The sequence below is a fragment of the Sinocyclocheilus anshuiensis genome, unplaced genomic scaffold, assembly GCF_001515605.1.
Source record: "Sinocyclocheilus anshuiensis isolate Anshui unplaced genomic scaffold, SAMN03320099.WGS_v1.1 scaffold11, whole genome shotgun sequence".
Classification (NCBI taxonomy): Eukaryota; Metazoa; Chordata; class Actinopteri; order Cypriniformes; family Cyprinidae; genus Sinocyclocheilus; species Sinocyclocheilus anshuiensis.
Genome location: NW_015551076.1, coordinates 36,533 through 54,273, shown reverse-complemented (window position 1 = coordinate 54,273; position 17,741 = coordinate 36,533). Strand labels below are relative to the sequence as shown.

At 35.6% G+C, this 17,741-nt stretch overlaps 1 protein-coding gene across 1 annotated transcript; it reads left to right on the top strand.

Annotated features, from left to right (window-relative positions):
- Window positions 1-4,233: 4,233 nt before the first annotated feature.
- On the top strand, window positions 4,234-10,436 carry LOC107662364 (NACHT, LRR and PYD domains-containing protein 1b allele 2-like). Its single transcript, XM_016452345.1, has 8 exons — window positions 4,234-4,298; window positions 6,557-6,626; window positions 6,816-7,036; window positions 7,175-7,431; window positions 8,372-8,488; window positions 8,845-8,989; window positions 9,453-9,500; window positions 9,589-10,436. Exons 1-8 carry the CDS (start codon window positions 4,247-4,249, stop codon window positions 9,813-9,815), a joined length of 1,137 nt encoding a protein of 378 aa, XP_016307831.1. The 5' UTR covers window positions 4,234-4,246; the 3' UTR covers window positions 9,816-10,436.
- The last annotated feature ends 7,305 nt before the right edge of the window (window positions 10,437-17,741 follow it).

Genomic DNA, 17,741 nt, shown 5'->3' with positions numbered 1-17,741 from the left:
TGTCAACATATTCTGTTACACCAAATACACAAAATAATGATCTTTAAAAAAGCATCATATAACCCCTTTAATATCGTTTTCAAATTTCCTGTAATTTCAGTTTAGTTTTATTTAGTTTCATTAATGGTTTTGGTAGTTTTAGTTTAGTTTTTATTTTGTGAACACATTTTTATTTAGTTTTTATATATTTTAGTTTCAGTTTTAGTTTTAGTAATTATAGTTTAGCAGAGTTAATGGAACACTTCCAGTGTATACCAAAGCAAGACATTTTAATTTTAGCAAAGTTGAATGTTTGCACAGTTTAGTTAACTCTTGTGCAAACCTCTTAATAATGAAAATAAATTAATTGGTTACAATTGAACAAAAACCCAAAATATGCAACTTATGTAAAGGTTTTCAGAGATACTAGAAAGCTACAGGCAGCTGAGTTTTTATCAGGGTTGGAGGAGCTAAATTCTGCAGGACAGTAACCCCTCCAGTGCTGGATTTGAGGAAATCTGTTCTTTGTAATCGTCATTGAAACTCTGTAAACAACTAATTTGTTGGATCTTTTGCAGACGAGCCACCGGTGCACACTACTGTATGTCCCGTCTCTCCCTCCATGAACGTACACAATAAAAAGAAACAATCTAAAATGCTTTGAAACCGCATACTACTCAAAACTAAATGCGATCTGTTGATTTAAATGATGTTTACACTTTATTTTGATGAGCCCCTCCAGCGCGCACGCGCTTCAGATGAGCAACGCAATCATCCCAGTTCTAAAGCAACACAGGACACGGCATGCTGTGAAATCACCGTGCGGCTGCCGCTTTCTCTCGTTTTGGATGCGTTTTGTACAGTCAAAGCGGTGCTCGTGTCATGGACTCGAGGCGGACGTTGCCATAGTATTTGTAAAGCGTGACAAAATTACTATTCACTGAAGTCAGCTCATCCCAAAATTTTAATTATATGTCTGTTAACATGTTGTTCTCGCACGTCAAACACGCTTTTAAACGTCCGTGCGCTGTAAGGTGTGCATTATTATTATTTCCCATTTCATATTTTATAGTTATTTCCCATTTCATTTCCCGCGTCTTGTTTTTTAAATGCAAAAACGCACCCGCTGTGAATAGCCGCTTAGGATTCAGCTCACGTGTATGGCAAGCCGTTTTGACTTTTATTCATTCTCAGGATATGATTCTTGATATCAAGAATTCACATTTTTACTAGTAAAAATGTAATTATTGATATCAAAAATTATATTTCTCCTAGTAAGAAATACAAAGTTGATATGTGCATTTAGAATTGTAATTAGTAAGAAATGCATTTTTGATATCTGTAATAGTTTTGTTGCCCTTTTAACATTTAAACATATTAATTGTTGATATCAAGAATTAAATGGTTGATATCAAGAATTAAATGGTTGATATCAACCATTTAATTCTTGATATCAACAATTTAATTCTTGATATCAGGAATTACATTTCCACTAGTACCAACACGAATTCTTGATATCAAAAATGACGTCATCACTCGCAGAAATACGTTTATCATATCAAAAATGAAATTACAACTAGTAATACACATACTTCTTGATATCTGTAACTTAATTCTTACATGTTAAAATTACATTTTCACTAGTAAAAATTGTTATTTCTGATATCATGAATTCCTTTTTGGATATGTGCATAGTAATTAATTCCTTTTTGGATATGTGCATAATTTAATGAAGAGTGCCACCCTTTATGAATGTTTATTGCGGATAGACGACAAGGTACATAGCCCAAAAGACAATGGGCACATTCGATTGCCCTCTCATGAAAATAAAACGCTCCTGTAGGCTATTTTTAATCATTATTTTGTTTTCATTTTGGCAGAGGCTACTTACATTATCTCCGCCTACCAACGTGTGGTAGTGTTACACAACACTGCAAAAAGACTTCTGAGAACTGACAGCTTCAGTGCCGCAGATAGTAGAGCACAAAGCAGATGTTTTTTGACGCGACGGACTCGAGTTCGATTCCGCCTTCTGCCGAACTCGTTCTTCTCCCTTTTCACATCCCGTATCACATCGGAAAGGCATATATTTCCTATAAAAATGAAGGAAATTATCGAAAAGTGGAAAATAACGTGTGGATATTGGGTAAGGTTAGGGCTAGTTGTAGGGGCGGCATCCATTTAATAATTTTTAAATAAAAATTATAATTTACACTCAATACGTTATTATTGTAGCCTATACTGTTTTATAATGTAGCCTACTACAATAATGAGGTGCAGATATTGGCCACTATTTGCACTAAGTAGTACAAACAGCATCAAACTACAATTACTGCAAGAAAATACTCCTATTATTATTATTATTAAATAGTGTAAATAGAATCTATTGCTAAGAAAATATGCTATTTTCACTTAGTGTAAATAGAATTCATTGTATTCAAATAGCCCCTGCCAAAATCAAATTCTAAACTATCAGCCATTTCAACTGGAAGATGAAGGCTGTGATATTAATTTTATCCACTCGAGGGAGCGACAGGATAAGGCATCTTCTAAGCCTTTTTCAGTTTTATTGAAAATAAATGCAATAAATGTGTATAACCGTAGTGTAGCGACAGTAGTTTTGTATTATTAGTGTGCATAGAAATATGTGAAATGCTTGTAGATCATTTACCCCAATAAAACACACTTGTCAAGTTTCCAGACATGATTAAATATACAGTATCTCACAGAAGTGAGTACACCCCTCACATTTTTGTAAATATTTTATTATATCTTTTCATGTGACAACAGTGAAGAAATGACACTTTGCTAAAAAAAAAAAAAAAAAAGTCCAGTAAAGCGTTTGTATGACGCATTATTATCTGTTATATTTTTCCTTTTGGTTGTATTTTTTATTTGATGTATTAGAAGAAAGTGTAATAAAACCAAAAATAAACACATGAAAAAACAACATGAAGTTATTTTTTATGTTGAAGCTAAATTAATGCCTTGTTCATTTTTCCTTTAATTATCCAAAGGACTTGGTGGCCAATAAAAAGAAACAGCATAAAATTACTTTTTTTTAAACAATTAACAAAAAACAAACAAAAAAATAATCCAGCCATAATATAATTTTTATGTTTCATTGACAAAACAAATAAATAAAGGTGGAGCCGTTTGTGGGGAAAAGTGGAAAAGTGCAAAAGGTTCTGCCCATTGAATGTTCTTCTGCCATCTTTGGCCAATGCTGACGCTAAAACGAGGATTGTGGGAAAACCAGATCTCATTAATATTCATGATCTCATTACCATAGCTATTCTTACCTGTAAAAATGGCATTTCTACATATCTGTAAAAGTATTTTTACTAGTTAAAATGTTATTTAAGATATCAGTAATTAAATTTTCACTAGTTGCAAGGGAAATTTCAGATATCAACTGCCTTTGTTGATATCAATAATTACTTTGTTACTAGTAAAAATGTGAATTCTTGATATCAAGAATTCAGTTGTTACTAGTTGAAATGTTAATTCTTGATATCTGTAAATGAATTTCAACATGTTAGATTTGTTATTTTTGATATCTAAAAATATATTTGTGATATCAATATAATTTCTGATATCTAAAATGGCTTTCTTACTAGTAACAATCACATTCATGATATCAGAAATTAACATTGTCACTAGTGGCAATTAAATAGTTGGTATCAATAATTAAATTGTTGATATCAAGAATAGATGTCTGTACTAGTAACCATGTGATTACTGATATCAAAAACAAAGGTTTTTACTAGTAAGAATAATTAGCATTTTAATTAGTGAAAATTGAATTGTTGATATCAAGAATTACTATATTTACTAGTGAAAATTGAATTGTTGATATCAAAAATAGCAGTTGTTACTAGTAGAAATTCAATTCCTGATATCAAGAATTAACATTTTAACTAGTAAAAATTGCTCACTAACACAGATTTAGACAGATTTGTGAACAATATTTGAGAGAAATAGGCCTTTTGTGAACATAGAAAAAGTCTTAGATCTTTGAGTTCAGCTCATGAAAAATGGGGGCAAAAACAAAAGTGTTGCATTTATAATTTTGTTCAGTGTAAATCACCAAATAACAGATCAATAGCTTGTTAAAATTAAGTTGTTTTGCAATCTTATATGTGAACACATATCTTGGACATTATTGATGATTATTGTTGAGATGATTAACTTTACAAGAGGACATTTGATTTTTGACAGATTTTTTTTTGTATTTTGCTCTCTAAAGGACAATGGGTTTGGCCGAATGGGTGTCAGGCTGAAGCAAATTTTTGAGGAAGAGTTACGGAAAATCTCCAGTATCCAATGACAGCTCTCTTTTACAAGTCTTTCAAAGATACAATTGAGATCTGAGTATCTTTAAATATTCATTAGATCTCATTACTGTGTATATAAGATGTTTACAATTTTGAAATTTGAAGTCCTGCATTATAGGACAATGGATTGATGCAATACATGACTTAGCTGCTGTTTAACACTGTACATCTTTTTTTTTTTTTTGTAATACTATCTTTCCAGTGCAGTGAGGGTCTCTGTACTTTTGCGTCCATTCATTTTTCATTTTTTTTAACCCAGAAACGAAATACAGAAAATGCAGTTTCTTCTTAAATGATTCAAACACTGATGAATAGGATAAGCAGACAAAAACTACTTTTCATTATTCAAAATTCATATATCACTAAAAACTGTAAAAGTGGTGTTTTCACTTACCACTCAAAACACCACAGTTGTGTTCAATGCTGCATGCTCAGGAGTCTCTCATTATAACAAAGTGTAACATGATGTAAATTAGAGATTCATTGTGCAGTGTACAGCTTCACTGATTATAACAGAACTTTGTGAGACTTTGATCAACTGAAATGAGTGACGCTTTTTAGTAACAAGGGGAGCGCTCTTTGCATGATTTCTTGGCTACAGTTCATTCGGAATTTGAATAAGTTTTGTTTTTCATGATGCTAAGAGGACTGCTTACACACTGCAAAGTTTCGGGAGTGACATTCACATATGAATGCGGCATTTATATGCGGATGTGCAATGATAGAGATACAGAAGGGTCTCTGTACTTTTGCGTCCATTCATTTTTCATTTTTTTTAACCCAGAAACGAAATACAGAAAATGCAGTTTCTTCTTAAATGATTCAAACACTGATGAATAGGATAAGCAGACAAAAACTACTTTTCATTATTCAAAATTCATATATCACTAAAAACTGTAAAAGTGGTGTTTTCACTTACCACTCAAAACACCACAGTTGTGTTCAATGCTGCATGCTCAGGAGTCTCTCATTATAACAAAGTGTAACATGATGTAAATTAGAGATTCATTGTGCAGTGTACAGCTTCACTGATTATAACAGAACTTTGTGAGACTTTGATCAACTGAAATGAGTGACGCTTTTTAGTAACAAGGGGAGCGCTCTTTGCATGATTTCTTGGCTACAGTTCATTCGGAATTTGAATAAGTTTTGTTTTTCATGATGCTTAGAGAACCTGTCACCACTTGCATGTTGCAAAGTTTCGGGAGTGACATCCGCATATCAATGTGGCATTTATATGCGGATGTCAATATCATTGCAATGATAGTGATAACCATAACAATGGACAGGGCAAAAATATGTCAAAATAGATGTACATTAAGGCTTGATTCTGGAACCAGGCCTGCTTGTATCTGGAGAAGTAGAAGAAATGATAATTTTATATATTTATATATGCTATTTATATATTTAACCCATATTGTATTAAAGCCTCGTGCGTAGCGCTCTGACACAATGTACTGTACGTGTTTTGAGCAACCATGCATGGTCCTTTCTGATACTGTGACCCAGACAGCACACAAAATTATAACCCAATATATAATTTCATGACGATAAACTTCCCAGGATTCTGCCATGCCTATTTTAAAGTAATGTATTAGGTCTCTGCATTGCTATAGTTATATTCAACTGAACGTGCAGGGAGAAGAATTACTTCTAATTTGGCCAAAGAAAACTTATAAAATCTTAATTTTTCAATATTAATTTGTGCATTTTGAACATTTTTATTAAAGGTGTAAAAAGTCATAAACAAGCATGTGTGGGCGGCCATGAAACTCCCCTTTCATCTGATTAGTGAACCCTCCCCCATCTGGCTGTACTACATGTACACAGTATATGCGACAACCACAAGCTCAATTCATTTTGAAGTGGGAGATAAGCGGCAGGCAAGCCAAGCTTGTTTCACGAGAATCCTGCGGCTTTGTCATGTAGACTGTTAGCAGCACTTACAAGATAAAAAAAAAACAATTTTTACAGCTGCTGAGTGTTATTGACTAATCAAAGATGACTTTATTCATAACCAATAAAATGCTATTTGTCTTTTATGTGATCTTAGAAAGCTGACATCACAATTATGTCATGGAGAAAACTTTAGCTATCCTAGATGCTAAACTTTTTTTTTTTTTTTTGGTATTGTATTGTATTGTATTTACTCTTAATATATACTTTAGTGTGTGATCATTTTGGACCCTCTTTGAAAACTTTAGGTGCCAAGTGTTTTTTTCCTTTACCTTAGTCCTTAGAAATTGCAGAAGTGTTCAAACCTGAAATACATAAGGGAAATGACAAAGCCAAACAGAAAAATGTATACAGGTATTGAACCCTTTTTTTTATTTTTTGGTGTGTTAACCTCAGTCATCTTCTTTCCTTTTTCTGGGAAGTTGCTGTTGCTGATTTAGTTGGGTTTATTTTACTAAAAAAATGACCCACACCCTGTATTGTCACATAATAAAAGATGCAGGCCATTATTATTTAATAAAATGAAAATGCTCTGTCCTCCAGGTTTGTGTGTCCATATGCTGGTCAGTTTCGTTGCAGTCTGACCAACCTCGTGTTTGTGATGGAGGGTGAAGGAGAGGTGCTTTATAACACTGTCTCATGGGATTCTCACCTGTTAGAACGTTTGGGCTGTGTTATGCAGCCTGCAGGACCCTTGTACAACATTAACTGTTTTAATGGTTCAATCTCAGGACTGCACCTTCCACACTGTGAAATATTCTCAGGTATGGTAATTTCTACATTCTAAATGTGATGGATGCATACAATTCTCAGTGTGAGGGTTTAAATAATCAGCTTTGTTGGAAAACCATCTGCATATATTAATAAAATATAATTATCTACAATTTTTATGTGTTTTACAGAGGAAGACATGGATTGTTTAGCTGTAGCACATTACACTGGTGGTAATATACCAATAATAGATCCGCTTAAAGTGACTGAAGCTTATGTGATGATTGACATCAAAGATCTCTCCATCTTTGGGCTCATAAAAAGGATGATCTTTCCTCCTTCCCCTGTCGTTGCCCAAGTACTTGTCTTTCTGCGACCAATAACTGTGAGACAGGAAGAAAACATACTGGATGTCCATTTGCTTCCATGGAATGTTCCACTGTCAGAGGTATCAATATTTTTTGTTTAAATGATAATATAAAATTAAAATTGGTCTTGACATTTGGGTGGGTTTGTATTAACATGCACTCTGATCCATATCATAGGAGCACAATGTTCATAATTTACCTGGGGTTAACATCGTACATTCCTAAACCCTGGGTTCACATTCTTATTTGCATATTTGTGGTGTTAATGTCATTGATTGGATGAATACAGTATACAACCTGTTTACATCAAGGCTCTAGCATATCACATCCTCATATTGCAGGCTATACTATTTCCTGAATTGACTTTTCAGGCTGTGAAGGTAAAAAATTCAACCTTCTTCACTTCAAATCATATTTTTTCATCACCATTTGACACTTTTTTTCCCATCAAACATCCCCATTCATTCTCAATTTCCCCCCAGCAAACTCGCGGCACACCTTAGGGGGTCTGTTAAAACTCACTGGGCTCAGGAGAGGCGAGAGAGACGCAGACTCCCGCTGTATAACTTTACCTGGGGGTTCGAACATTCCGACACTCGCACTTGATTGGACAGAAAGTGAGGCTTCGTTTTTCATTGATCACGTGATTCTCTGAAAACAATACGTGCTCCGGCACAGAGCTTCGTGAGGAATTGCGCTGCTTACTCGATACGCGCTTTGAAGTTTCAGTGTCATATGTAACATCACTAATTTATACACTTTGTAATGTTGTATTTTGTAATATTGGTGTTGTTGTTTTTTGTACTATTAATTTTTTTCTCATTCGAGTTTTTGTGGAGGTACCGCCTCCCTTGACTCCTTGGAGGAAACACCCCTGCCTAAAAGTTAATTTTTTTAATTGTGTTAAAAACAAAGGCTGTTTAGTAATTATTTGAGGAGCTCTGTTGGAAGGGACCATTTTTGTTACCTAGGCTCTGGCTGGCCTACACAGCCTCTTCCTAACCCCAACCTCTTCTTAAGGTCAAGGACCAGCATGCGGAGAATACATATATTAACACCAGTTCAAAGTGTTTTCTCATCCCGGGAACACAATACCGTCTGTGTTGTCAACCAAAGAGATCTACAGTGCAGCCAGCGGTAACATCATATTTAATTTAAACATTATTCATTATTTTTAGTTGCAAAAATCTCAACAATATATTCTGTTATATTTAAAGTGTTAGTTTCCCCAAAAATTAAAATTAAGGAGAAAATGAATTTCTGATTTCATGGTCCAGTAAAAAATAAAATAAAAATCAACATCAGGGCGAGTAAATAATTACTATATTTAAATTTTTGGGTGAACTATCCATTTAATGTCTCTAACAATGTCACTGAAGTATAGAAAGATCTTCTCTTTTTCAAGTTGTTTTAGCACAAAGTTTAACGCTGATTTATCAGGCCTTTTTTTCTGCCCTCATAGAATCGCCTTCATATTCTTGTTCTTTTTTCAGACTGAGGAGTTTGATTTTAATTTTGGTCCAAACTATCATCCCACATTTGAAGTGTTTGTGAATGTCAGAAATAAGGAGGTCAAGCTGAGTCTAATGGATAACACTGAAGGAAGGGAAGTGTGGGTTACACGACGAGTCCTCACAGGTAATGAATGACACAAATAATTGTTGCTAGCAATGCTAGAATTTATCATGGATATGAAGTTGCGTAATTATAACAACAGTTATTAAATAAAAAGCATATAAATAATGGAAGCTTTAAAATAGACGTGATTAAAAACAGATTTAACCCATATCACATGATTATATGTAAGCTTTTGCTTCAGACACACTATTCCTTACAGCTAAATGAATTAGTGCCATATAAAGGTGAAAAATATATTCAGTAATATTAATAAGAATTAAAGTTCTCTTTTAATTCCCGAGTTTTTAGCTTTTATTTGACATACAGTTGATTAGTGTTTTTCCCCAAGTGTTTCAAGATGATTTTAACATTTTGGCTTAAACTAAATAGAATATTGTGATCTATGAAGTCTTTATCATTCTAAGTACTTTGATAAGATTTTGATTGAATTAGGTTTTTATGAATGATTTTTCTGTTTTGTTAGTAACATCAGGCCAAGATGTAGAACTCCCAGTTCACACACGGCTCACGGGTACGAACTCAATTGCAGTAGTTGCTCATTCTTTCTGTTACACACAAAACTTTCTGAAAAGTTTAATCGTTTTGTTTCTTTTAATCAGGATCTGAATTTGTGAACAAACACAGACGTCACCTCATTCAGAAAGTTACATCAGTGATGGAGATTGCTGATGGTCTGTGTGCCAAAGGCATGATTACAACTGAAATGTACAATAAAGTTCATGTTACAGAACCATGCCAAAACAAAATTAGAGTTTTGTGGAAAGCTCTTGACTCTGGAGGAGATTCTGTAAAAGCAGAATTCTACAGATTGCTGATGGAGAAATAACCTCATCTAGTAGATGATCTGGTTTCTGGACCCAATAGTCCACAGTAATGCTGAGACAACATTAGAGAGGAACTTCAGTCAGTTTGAGACATAAACGGCAGCTACAGCTCCTTTACATGTATATAAGAAAGATCCAGGTGCTTATTTTATGAATTTAGTACAAGATTTACAAATGATATTTCTGGTATGAATCCCACAAGTTTGTGTCAAACCTTATGATCATGTTCTTTAGCATAAACTGAGAATGAACCAAGTAGCATCTTGTGCTTCAGTGGAAGCAAGAACATCTGACCATCTGTACAATGTCAACATGTGTAGGCTATGTCGGCTGATTTTGCCTATTTTAATGTAACTGAAATGCAGCATCTAAAATATTTCTTCATTTATGTCATGCTTTCATGTTTGTTTTCAAAATTCTCAAACTGTATCCAGATTTACATTTTAGGTTTAATTTGAATCCCTATATTTGGTGCTTATTGTATACGTTAATGTACAGTAATGTGCTAATCGTTTACTCTGATTGGATTTGTTTAATATGAGGTATGCATGATGCTGTTACTGTATGACATACGAGTCAGAAAGTCACTATGAATGTTTTCATTTTATAATACTGTGGAAAAATAACCACACACAATAAAAAAAAAAAAAGTTGCTGTCTTCATCATAAAATGAATTGCAGTGTTTTTTTGTTGTATTTTTTTTAACAGGAGCATGAGGAAATGGATCTCGAGTCACATATTCTCACATTGACACACTATAAACACATACCGCACGTTCATTCCCTCATCTTTCCGTCGCTGATATGTGAATTTGATTTGTAAAATGCATTGTCCTTTCATCAAATAAGTCTCAGTCATTAAGACATATGACATTGATAGTTAACGAAATCCAATTTTGTAAATGTGCGGCTGCAAAAGAGAGCGGCTCCTATAACCAATTCACTGTAAAATTTCCTTTCTACAAAAAAAAATTAAAAAAAAGACAAACTTGATCAGTGCTGCTAATTCGTTGAACCAAAATGTATTGATCATTGCATATTTGAATGTTTAAAAATGTTTTGATATAGACAAAGGGTCATCTAAATTTCAGTAATAAACCTAAATCAAGCCAGATAGAAACTCAACAGCACAAAAATATGCACAAATTGAGCAGAAAGGATTTATTTTGCACGCGCACACACTGCTAGTACCGGGTTGGACCCCCTTTTGCATTCAACTGCCTTAATTCTTCGTGGCATAGATTCAACAAGGTGTTGGAAACATTCCTCAGAGATTTTGGTCCATATTGACATGATAGCATCACGCAGTTGCTGCAGATTTGTCGGCTGCACATCCATGATGCGAATCTCCCGTTCCACCACATCCCAAAGGTGCTCTATTGGATTGAGATCTGGTGACTGCGGAGGCCATTTGAGTAAAGTGAACTCATTGTCATGTTCAAGAAACCTGTCCGAGATGATTTGAGCTTTGAGAAATGGTGCATTATCCTGCTGGAAGTAGCCATCAGAAGATGGGTACACTGTAGTCATAAAGGGATGGACATGGTCAGCAACAATACTCAGGTAGGCTGTGGCGTTTAAACGATGCTCAATTGGTATTAAGGGGCCCAAAGTGTGCCAAGAAAATATCCCCCACACCATTACACCCCCACCACCAGCCTGAACCGTTGAGACAAGGCAGGATGGATCCATGCTTTCATGTTCTTTACGACAAATTCTGACCCTACCATCTGAATGTCGTAGCAGAAATCCAGACTCATCAGACCAGGCAACGTTTTTCCAATCTTCTATTGTCCAATTTTGGTGAGCCTGTGCGAATTGTAGCCTCCGTTTCCTGTTCTTAGCTGACAGGAGCGGCACCCGGTGTGGTCTTCTGCTGCTGTAGCCCATCTGCTTCAGGGTTCGACGTGTTGTGCGTTCAGAGATGGTATTCTGCATACCTTGGTTGTAACGAGTGGTTATTTGAGTTACTGTTGCCTTTCTATCATCTCTAACCAGTCTGCCCATTCTCCTCTGACCTCTGACATCAACAAGGCATTTTCGTCCACACAACTGCCGCTCACTGGATATTTTCTCTTTTTCGGACCATTCTCTGTAAACCCTAGACATGGTTGTGCGTGAAAATCCCAGTAGATCAGCAGTTTTTGAAATACTCAAACCAGCCCGTCTGGCACCAACAACCATTCCACGTTCAAAGTCACTTAAATCCCCTTTCTTCCCCATTCTGATGCTCGGTTTGAACTTCAGCAAGTCGTCTTCACCACATCTAGATGCCTAAATGCACTGAGTTGCTGCCATGTGATTGGCTGATTAGCAATTTGTGTTACCAAGCAATTGAACAGGTGTACCTAATAAAGTGGCCGGTGAGTGTATATATATATATATATACACACACACACACACACACACACACAAAACAGTTCTTTCTGGTCCTCGAATCTGATTGGCTGTTAAGAGTGATATTCCAACAGCCGTTTCACTATCATTGCTCTTGCCGAAGTTGTCGTATTTCTTACAGTGAGTGTCATAGCGGATGCCCAAATCCACTATAATTTTAAAAATAGTACGGTTTTGTGTCACGGAATTTAGTTTTAAGGGGCCTCATTTATAAAAATGCGTATGCACAGATTTGATCTTAGAGTGTCCGTATGCTTAAATCCACGCCAACGCTCATATTTGTAAAAACTGCCTGACGTGGAAAAGTGCTTAGTGTCACGTCAGGGTTAACAGAAGAAATAAACTCATACAGGTTTGGAACAACTTGAGGGTGAGTATGATTATGAATTTTCATTTTTAGGTGAAAAGGTGCAGTTACACTTGCGGTTGTTCTGCAATTTTTCAGTTGGATTCTAGTTATTTTAATAGGTATTCACACAATTGGGAATTTCACGTGAGGGAAAGATTTCCCCACACAGATTTTGCAATGGTCACGCAAATTCACCAACAGAAAAACTGCAAGGTTGACTACTTTATAAGCTGTGAATCATACATTGCTAATAGACCTTAATCAGGTTAGATGCCATATTGAATTTAACATGCTTGAAAATAAGACTGTGAGGGACAGACTTATAGAGCCTCATTTATAAAGTGTGCGTACGCACAGATTTGATCTTAGTGTGTGCGTGTGTATGTTTAAATCCACGCCAATGCTCATATTTGTAAAAACTGCCTTTGACGTGGAAAAGTTCTTAGCGTCCCGTCAAGGTCTGAGCAGACGTACACACGTTTTCTTGTTGGAGTACTGCAGGTTTTTGGAACTGTAAGCTGTTCTTGCAGCTCGCTGTTCTAAATTAAAGAATTTGGACGATGACAGGTGATCTTTTATATGCAGCCCTGTAATGCAACTAATGTAATTCTCCTATAGGAGAATACAAAAAACATTGACTGGCCATTCTTTAGCCACTCAATTGAACTGGAATGGCACAAACCAAAAGAGACCTTTTCAGAACCTGTTGTTTCATATAGGCCAGTGATCCTCAAATCTGCCTCACTGTCAGGATTATGGACTAATCTGTGTGTTTTTGCCCCTGTGACCCAGTTTCTTCCTCATGTTGATTGTGTTAATTTGATTCCAGTTGTGTCTCGTTCCTCCCCAATTATCCTGTGTTTAAAAGCCCTAGTCCTTTCAGTTCTTGTTTGTCGGGTCTACTTGTTGGATGTCTCCCTTGTTTCCTGTCGCTACTGTGGCTTATTAAAGACTGTGTTATTCAAGAACTCCTCGTTTCCTCGTTCCTTGCTCCCCGAGTGAATTGTGACACTCACGAGATCCACTTTCCTGCAGAGTTTAGCTCTAACCTTAATCAAACACACCTGAGTATGTCTTCAGGATCATTAGAAAATCATAGTTGGGTGAGTTTGATCAAAGTTGGAGTTAAACTCTGCAGGAAAGTGGATCTCATGAGCCATATTTGAGGTGTAACAGACATGCGCCTGTTAATAAGAATTTTGTGGTCAATGTTCTTCCTTACCACTAGGGGTGCTAGGGTGTTCCTTGCGGGGCCCATGCTGGCTTTTTGCGGGCACAGTGGGCTAGGGCCAGCCCACACCAAACCTAAACAGGCCCTGTGCGGGCTTGCCCAGGGGAGGCCCACAGCTTTGGGCTCACCGCAGTCTCTCTGTGAGCAGCCTACGCTATGGGACTGCCCACATTAATCCCATGATGGCCCAGTGTGGGCCAGACATGAGCCTGTTAATAAGAATTTTGTGGGCAGTTTTCTTCCTTACCACTAGGGGTGCTAGGGTGTTTTAAGTTTCCTTAAGTAAAGCCATGTGGTAGAGGAAGTTAGCAATAACAAGCAGCAGTAGCCAGCATGACTCACCTGCTGAACACATTGTGCTGTGTCCTAGTTGGGAAGGATGATTGGTCGGTGTAGTATTTGTCCCGCCCCTCCTCCATTGATTGGACGGCTGGGTAAAAAGTGAAAGTGACAAGCAGTTTATCAACTCCCAGCTACCAACAAAAAAAATCAAAAACAACGAGGGCAAACGACCTTGTAAAATATTATGATGGCAGTGCATCAAAATTCAGTGTCATCAATTTGCCATTGCTTGACGAATAAAATATAAAATTACTAAATAAAAAAATTCAAACTCGATTCAATATCAATTCATGTGTATATACTGTCAAAATAAAGGGCATAAAAATCTTTTGTTGAATGCCTTTTTTTAGCACCATTTTAAACTTGGTTTAAATTCTGTATTTGCTTGCATTCATTGGGCCATTCTGAGTAATTTGCGCGTAAAACGGACCTTCCCGCAAACTCCCTTCCGAATTCACAAACACTTCGTACACATCAGATTTGATAGTTAAACATGTGTATGTTAATGAATTCCAGTCATTCGTAAATAGGGCGCTCGTGCACGCTCATTCACAATTAGCATAATCCCCGCCTATGAATTACAGCTACACAAATTGTGTGTCCAGGAACGCAGTGGAATATTCTGGTCTACTTTCTCAGGTTTGGCTCCAGTATATTGCATAAATGCTAAAAACACTAATAGGCCATATGCCTAACAATAAATATTCAATAACGTGTGTCCACAAAAGCGTTTTTAGCCAGCTGAAAAACTGTCAGGCGCTCTTCTTAAAACGGCCAGCTGGTGGTGCTGGACGCTTTGGTGGCACAGCGTTTTTCTAGCTGAGCCTTTACGAACGATTTACACAAAAATTCGTTCTGTTCGTGTTTCATGAATGAGGCCCATTGTGTGTAATTATGCGAGTATTATTAAAAAAGGATGTAGGCCTTTTATTACCTTTTTAAATTTCTCATTTAAAAATCTAGTGTTTAATCATGTCTAAATATTTATTCAAATGAAGAACTTACAAAAATTAAGCAGGTATGACCTGCAAAATTCTAGATATATTTAGTAAAGAGCCATGTACCTAGTGGGTAAACCATGGCATTACAAATTAAAATGATTTTTTTTTCTGACCACTAAAATTACTCTAATTTGCCTCTTTGCATTGGAATTTAAAACCCTTTTCTCTATTTTAACCTTAAATACTACACTAATTGTAATAGACATATTAGAAAAACAATATTTGAAGTCATTAATGGACCATTATTGCACAAATAGTATTTACCACCAAAAGATCTCCTCAAAATAGTAAATAAATATTAATTAACTGAAATATACACTTATTTAACTGAAAAATAGTTAAGCTGTATGGTCACATAAGTCTGAGGGTTAAGAAAACCACATGTTGCCTCTCCATCACTATCCAGAATAAAATGATACTGTAAATGTAATCGATGTAATAATCAATGCATAATATGCTGTAATGTTTACCAAAATTTGCTGCAAATATCTGTATAATGACGCTGTCGTCTATCCTACGTATACCCATTCAACTGTATTGTGAATGCTGGTTTGTTTGGAGAGCTCTATGAAACATGTGACCGCGTGGCGGCGACGCCGGCGAGATCAAGCTTGTCGCAACTCTGTTTTTCCATGGCTCTGGATTTAACTGAAACGCTACATTTTACGATTTACGCCACATTAAGTGCGCCAAAACGGTATTTATTGTAAGAATTTAGTATTAAAACGTACAAAATTTGAAAGCTGACACTTTGTTTCATATCGCAAGCAGGGTTGCCAACTTGGCGTGAGATTTACATGGGCAGCGTGAGAGCGTGAGACGAGCTTGGAAGCGTGTGTCTCACGCCAAATGCGTGAGAGTTGGCAACCCTGATGTATGGTTTATGTTGTTTGGATTGATGCTAAGAGTTTAAGACAGTGTATTTGTATGCATTCTAGAAGGACTCTTTATTGGTGAGGTTACCACATCATGGTCCAGTTTGAATATGGATTTAAAGTTATTTTCAACATGAGACCTAGTCTGGACTATTTTTGACTGTTCCAGCCCACATGAAAAAATACTATAGTAAAGTACTTGAATTAATTTGTTGTGGTAATTCTATAGTTGCTGTGGTAATATAACAACTAATATAAACAAATTACTTTACCCAATACTAAGTTTATATGTTATATTATACTACAATACACTACAGTTTACTGTAGTAAAAACTAAAGTATACTACAGTATTTATCACAGTTTATCAGTTCACTGTAGTTAATTCTACAGTATGCTGTAGCATTCATGAAAAAGTGTTGTAAATACTATAATATATATGGGTCATTCTTACTATTGGTATACGGTGCCATTTCAGCTTGGTAACTTTCCATAAAAAATGTTTACATTTCCATGATGTAATCATTTTATCTGAAGAAGGGCTTGTCACACTATAAGAAAAATATATTTGTCCAGCTCAGGATATTATTCTTTAATATTTTTTCACGAAATTCTTAACACGTGCAAGGGCTAAATGTCCACCCTGTTACAAGACATTCTCATCTCGATTAACAAGTGTTTTGAATGCACAGTTATTGTAATATTTACATTTTGTAAGAGCTAAAATGTCCCTCTCTTTACTCTGCAAATGTATTTTTAACAAAATGTTCATAATCAGGCATTATCTTGAAAAAAGTATTTTTGAGAGCGTAATTTCAACACATTTCTTTTAGAATAAAAATACATTTAAATGGAATTTTGGAACCATTTTAACTTATTTCATTTCACCATTTTATTCCCTACAAGTAACCACAAAGATATGCATAACATTTGTTGAACTTATTTTAGCAATATCCAAAAAATCACTGAGGTAACAGGGTGGACAGAGGGGGAAACAAGGTGGACAGGACATAAAAGGGTGGACATCACACCACTAAACAACAGTATATTTCAACATGTTGCCTAATACAAGAAGCATATTGACAATTTACAATCACTACAACAGATAAATGGTTCTGTATATAAAATGTATAGGATATAAGGCCTATTATCACATTAACGTAAGTTGTTCTTATACCTATTATTATAAAAAGGTGATAGATTTTAAATCTCAAGAGTTTTTAATTTCCTGGTTAAATAAAGGTAAAATAAAAAATAAAGGTAAATAAGATCTCATTTGTTATGCTGTCCCTTTATTAGGCTACAAAATAGGTTTATCATTATATTTTACTATTGGAAGTTTATAGATTTAGAGAACATATTATTTTGCTCTCTCTCACACACACACATCACACACACTCACATATTCCTATCGTTATGGGTTCATAGGCGTAATGGTTTTTCTGCTGTACAAATTGTATTTTCTATATCCTTACCCTAACACTACACCTAAACCTACCCCTCACACTAAACTACAGTTATTGTAGGTTTTCAAAACACTACATTCTGTATGACTTAGAGTATAAGCTGTTTTCATCATGGGAACCAAATAAATGTCCCCACAAGATCAAAGTCTACTGTTATTACTAAGGCAGGAAATACCAGTACACACACACACACCAAACATACACACACACACAGCATGTAGACACGAACACACACCACACACACACACACACACACACACACACACACA